The sequence below is a fragment of the Echinops telfairi genome, unplaced genomic scaffold (genome assembly GCF_000313985.2).
Source record: "Echinops telfairi isolate 266 unplaced genomic scaffold, ASM31398v2 ScPeMD7_3;HRSCAF=10, whole genome shotgun sequence".
NCBI lineage: Eukaryota > Metazoa > Chordata > Mammalia > Afrosoricida > Tenrecidae > Echinops > Echinops telfairi.
Genome location: NW_022103899.1, coordinates 28,253,515 through 28,259,436, shown reverse-complemented (window position 1 = coordinate 28,259,436; position 5,922 = coordinate 28,253,515). Strand labels below are relative to the sequence as shown.

General features: G+C 41.6%; 1 protein-coding gene across 3 annotated transcripts in view; it reads left to right on the top strand.

Annotated features, from left to right (window-relative positions):
* Positions 1-336: 336 nt before the first annotated feature.
* The window catches only part of SUMO1 (small ubiquitin like modifier 1), a 37,241-nt gene continuing 31,655 nt past the window's right edge, over positions 337-5,922 (top strand). The window contains exon 1 of one of the 3 annotated variants that reach the window (XM_045296054.1): positions 337-650. In XM_045296054.1, coding sequence (XP_045151989.1) covers positions 528-650 — 123 coding nt within the window. In that variant the 5' untranslated portion in view covers positions 337-527. The remainder of the gene's footprint in view (positions 651-5,922) is intronic. The other 2 variants (XM_045296049.1, XM_045296045.1) reach the window with 2 other exon arrangements.

The following is a 5,922-nucleotide window of genomic DNA, read 5'->3' as shown; positions in this document are numbered from 1 at the left end:
TGCCCCGGCGCCTGTGGTCGCAGCCGCGCGCCCGTCGTCCCCCCTCTTCCTCAGGGTCTGCCAGGTGCGGGGCTCTGCTACCACCCCCCCAAAGAGGGTTCCTGGGGAGCCCGGCCTTCTCCCTCCGCTGAGGACGGGTTGCAGAAACGGCGCCGTAGGCCCCGGTTATGTAACGGGAGCGAGTCGGTGACGGGGCGGCTCGGGGGCCCTGGGAGCGCGGATGGGCTCCACTTCAGGGATCGCGGTCTCCGGACGGCCCTGGAATGGGCGCGGGTGGGGCCGCGGGAGGGTGTTTGGGGCCCCCGGGAACCGAGAAGGATCTGCCTTTTGCGTTCGGTTGGGTGCAGAAGAGCTTCTGCGTGCCGGGGTGCCGGGCCGTCGCCTCTTGTTACTTTCCCCTTCTTACTTGGGATTGGCTCAGTCACTCGCCAGTGGAAACCGAGCGCTCAGAAATAACCCCGAACGCAATAGAACAAGAGGACTAGCTCGACGAAACCCCCTTCACCTGGACGTTCACCTGGAGATAGATGACCGAGAAGCGCCAGAGACTTCGTGGCTGTGGAGTCGCCACAGGACAGTCCGTTGCAGATGACGACTCTCCCCTTCATCTCGTTGACAGTGCCAGGCATTTCCTTGAGATTGGAACTCAGGTCCCGTTGGTTCGTCCCTTTCTCCCACTCATTCTGTTAGTTCACTACGGTTATGCCTGGTTTTCCGTTGACAAGGTTCTTGTCGTGTCTTCGGTTTGATTGCGCAGAAGACTTGGACTGTGTGAAAGTACTTTTGGGACCGTTTGTTTAATGATGACAGTGTTTAAAGAGTGTTTTTCACGCATCTCTACAGTGTACTTGAACTTTTAAATTTAACCCACGTGTTCTCTTGGCTTTTCACTAAGCTTTGTACCACTTGGTGAGAGCAAGTGAAGCTTTTGTACCTTTGTACTCTTGCACATCGTTTATAAAAAATAACCGTATTCTAGATTCGTTTTTTGGACAACTGTCCTTACTAATAATCCGGATTAATTCCCAAGTTGGTATGAGAATGGCATTGTAAATATTTCCCAGGACAGTTGTTTACTTGGTTACCAAAGAGGAAAGAGCAGGTGTAAATGCTTAGGTTTTTTTCTTTTTTTGGTAAATACTTAGTTTCATCTGCCTTTTGCTCTGATGCTGAGAAACGACAAGGGAGCATATTGAGATTTACTATAGTTTAGTGAAACAGTAACATACGGAAAGAATTAGACGGAGTTTAGCATTTTTTTGCTCTAGTTTGAAGTTAAAGTCATTTAAGGAAAGACATGACGTTCTGGAAGAAACAAAGAGCCTGAGGTAGTGGCTCTAGACCAGAGGTTCTTGAGATTCTGTCGGGACATCTTCTAGGAGTCCAAAGGTAGCAGCCCTGATGTTCATAGTGAGGGCTACTCACTGAGTTGCTTGCTCAGCAGGTTGAACCTACCACCTGTTCCGAGAGAGAAAGATGAGGCCGTCTACTTTTGTAAAGATTAAAAGCCCCGAAGCTGAAGGAACCTCCCTACTCTGCCCTATAGGTGGGGTCAGTGTGAGTTGGAATCCACTGAGTCTGACTTGAAGTTTTTGGGAGGCCAAAAGTTTTCATAACAATAAAAGTAAACTTAAAACTCACTGCCCTTGAGTAGATTCCAACGTAAGGGAAGGTAGAACTGCCTCGGTGGGTTTCAGAGACTATCCATCTTCACAGGAATAGAAATCCTCACCTTTGTGTTGCTGAGATGCTTGTGGTTTTGAACTGCTGACCTTGTGGTTAGCAGCCCAAAGTGTAACCAACTATATCACCAGGGCTCTGCTTTTGAAAGCAATAGTAGGGCATTGTTTTCCGTTTTCACTCTCATTCATTCTTGAGTGTTCAGTAGAGTTTATAGAGGATATATATATATATAGCCAAACTAAACCCATACCCATCGAGTCAATTCCAGCGCATAGTGACCTTATAGGACTGCGTAGAACTGCCCTTTTGGGTTTCCAGGGATATAAATCTTTTACCTTAGCAGATAGCTTCATTTATCAAATGGAGCAGTTGGTGAGTTCAGGCTGCTGTATTGTGGTTAGCAGCTCAACCTGATGCTCACCATGGCACCAGGACTCATCTAGAGGTTATAGGACTTGTGATATGAAAGATATTGAAATGTAGAAGCAGATGTGAGAATCCACTTGCTTCCTGCTGGACAATAAAGAAATTTGGAAAAATGTAAAACATTGCCACCCTTCACTAATTTTCTGTTTTGAAAAACAATAAAAGTATGTTGTTAACATTGAATGGGTTTATTTTAAAAATTAATTAGCATATAGTAAATATATTCTCAGTTTCAGTTTTACTATTGTAAATTTCAGTATATATAATCAGCGACCAAGAGATTTATGGGCCTTTAAATAATTTTTGACTGTAAAAGAGTTCCGAGATCAAAAAGTTGGGGAACTGTTACTCTTTGGCCTGGGTGACCAGCACTGTAATTAATAATCAGACCTAGTACAAGCAAAGGGTTGGGTACTAAGGACTGAATGCGGTCTGAAGCTGAGTTCAGATCCTTTAGGGGCTTATAATCAAGAGTAAGAATCCAAAGTCATTACTGTGCAGTATTAGCAGCATGAAATTGAATGCTGTCTACACAAAACAACTCTCATTTAAGCCAAATTCTTTTAGAAAGTTGTGTTTTTTGAACACCTCTGAGGTTTTTTGAGTTTAAGATATTAGTATTGATGAATAATTTCAGAGTAGAATCGTGACTATTAACTTTACACAAGATTGCATTGCTGTGTTCTCTGATTAATGCAACATAATTATTTTTGGAATTTGAAACAGTGTTACAGTTATTTATTTTAGTAAGTACTTTTATTGGAGGGGGGGCTTTTAACAGCTCTTACCACAATCCCTGCATTCATCATTGCATCAAGCACATACGTACATTTGTTACCATCATTGTTTTCAAAGCATTTTCCCTCTCCTTGAGCCCTTGATATCTGCTCCTCCTTTTTTCCCCTCCCTCCCCCACAGTGTTACATTTTTAACAGCCCTAGAATTAGGGTGGATTTGTGGACTGTTATTAAATAATCCTCCAAGACGCCTTTACACCAGGTCTGTAAATCTTAGAGGACTTAAGGGCAGAGAACCCGCTGAAATTGTATGGAAGGTTTTTGTAGTATTTGTGAATGTGTACTCTGGGGATTAAGGACCCATGGTCTTCCACAAGGGCACACCATCCCTCAAAAGAGGTTAAGGACCACCTGGATGACAGAGTTGGATGAAGTATTCTTTAGCCTCCTCTCACTTGGCTGAAAAGCACCAGATGCTGATAACAACAGGAGGAAAGGGTCATTTGTGCTTCTCTTTTCCCTCAGCCCCTCTGCCCGTCCTTGTACTCAGGCTTATTGTGTTTTTTCCCCTATCCTCATCATCAAAACCAGTTTTGATCTTAGTTCTTCAGTGCAGAGCTTTCCACTGTAATAAATTAGATAACTGATTTGCTTCATATTCTAACAGTTTGTAATAACAGTTACCCCTCATACACATAAGTTGATTCAGTTCCTTTTTATGGTAGTCAAAGATTTGAAAACATTTGTGATTGTTTTCATTACCTGTTGCTGCTTTCCAACTCCTTCGAAATCCACTGTCAGTTGAATGGATTCCAACTCATAGTGATCATATAGGACAGAGTAGAACTGCTCAGAGGGATTCCAATGCTGTAAATCTTTACTGAAGTAGACAACCATGTCTTTCTCTCCCAGAACAACCAATAGGTTCCAACTGCTGACCCGATACTTTACCCCTGGGCCACCAAGGTTCTTTCTGCCTAACAAATGATAACCCTCAAATTGAGTGACTTTTAAAAATAGTTTTGTTTTTTACTCATAGGTCTGCACTTGTCCCAGCTCTCAGTATATGACCGCTCTTCTGTAGTTAGGGACTTCAGGTGGGAGAACTAAAGTGACTGGCTAGGAGAGCTGGGTGCAGAGGCGGGGCTGCTCCTGTGCACTCAAGGTCTCCTAGTGGCCTCACTGTCTCCTCCTTTCAGGGCACTCAGATTTATGGCAGTTATAGGAGGAGGAGAAGGAGGGAGGGTGGGAGCTATAGAATCTTGGTGCAAACTGCAAGACTTCTTAAGACCTACTCCTTGTAGAAATTCTGTTGGTCAATAAGTCACTAATGCCAGCCCAGAATAAAGGAAAGGATGTCATTTCTCCAAGGAGGAGTAACAAAGACTGCAATTATTTTTGTTCCACCACGTTAATTATGTTTCTTCTGTGGAGGTAGTGTAATTCCCTGTAGTGTTCTTTCTTTGTTTTCATACTGTTTTTCTAGCTACCTGTTATTTACTCATTATAGTAACTGTTAACTTGAGGTAGCAGGAGAATATGAGGAACTGGCTGTCTATTAAATTTTGTATTTAGATATACCCATGATTGTGAATTGAGTGTATTTAGTGATGCATACAGAAACATTCCATGTCCTGGAAAAGAAATGATATATTTTTTATTCCCTCCGTTAGACATATGAAGTACTGCTACTCATGGATTACAATAAAATGTTTCACTTACATGATATGCAAACCGTATTTTGAAAACTGAACATGATTGTCTTGGTTAGAGCACTCCTTAAGGTTAGTTGAGGAGTTAAAATTTCAAAACTGAAGCCCATTGTCAATATGCCATGATGCTTCCATAGCGCTACGGATGTCTCTCTGACAGCTCTTATACATAGTGTCACAACTATTTACACACGTAGCTGTCTCCGTCAGTCAGCTTTTTCAGAGTTACTCCTTGTAGTCTGTCGTGCCCAGCACAGTGACAGTCATACATACTAAAAAGTTTCTCAAACGAATATGCCACACTCATGCAGTCAGCAAATACTTAATTGACTGTCACTATATTTAAGGCACCATTATTTCTCTTCCTTTTGAGTCCCTGATGAGTAAAGGTTGGTTGCCATGGAATAGTTTTCTTTTTATGTGTTGCATGCCTTTAAAATTTTTGCTTCTAGCAATTGACTTGAAAGGGCAACTTAAAAAAACTTATATCCAAGATTGAATACTTCTTTTGGGACATAAAGCTTGTTAAACTTTCCCTTAAGACACCTATAACATTCCATTTGGGAATTTCCTGAAATTGTGATTATTTATTTATTTTTTTTTAGGCCGATAATTCTCTGATATTAGTCCACTAAAAAAAAAAAAAGGTGGGCAGGTTCACATTGAATTTATATATTAGTACTTCCATTTTATGATTTAAAATTAGGATCTTCATGTAACATGGCGTTCTATTTCATTTATTTAAACTTTTTTATTGTGACTTAGGTGAAGGTTTACAGAGCAGATCATGTTATACGTTTAACAACGTACTGTAAACACATCCATTGTCTTGCCCTGTTTCCATCATGCCCCGCCTCATTTCCCTGTGGGTGCACATTGCTTTCCTTTCACAAAAGACCGCCTGCTTGTCCTCTGACCTGGGTCTTTCTCTTCCTTGCCCTGTGTACCCCTGGTAACCATCAAAAGATGCTTCTTTGAGGGTGAAAACCTTTTCTTGATTGTTTTAAAATAACAGTAGTTGCATACAATATTTGAACTTTGATGATTGACTGACTTTGCGTACTGTCCTCCAGATTCGTGTCATGAGGTGTTTCACAGGCTCTTCCTCTTTTTTTAAATGTTTCCTAGTGTCGCATTGTATGTCCCAAAGTTATGTATCCATTCTCCTACTGAAGGTCATTTCGTTTGTTTCCATGGTTTTGCTGTTGTGAGTAGTGTTGTTTTATTTGTAATACTTTATCTTTTGAGCATTGTATTATGGTTTGGGTAAAAGTTTACAAGCAAATCAGTACACCATTCAGCAATTTATGCTAGTTGTCATAGCTTTATAGTCTGACTGTTCTTGGTGCATTTCATGGCCTTTT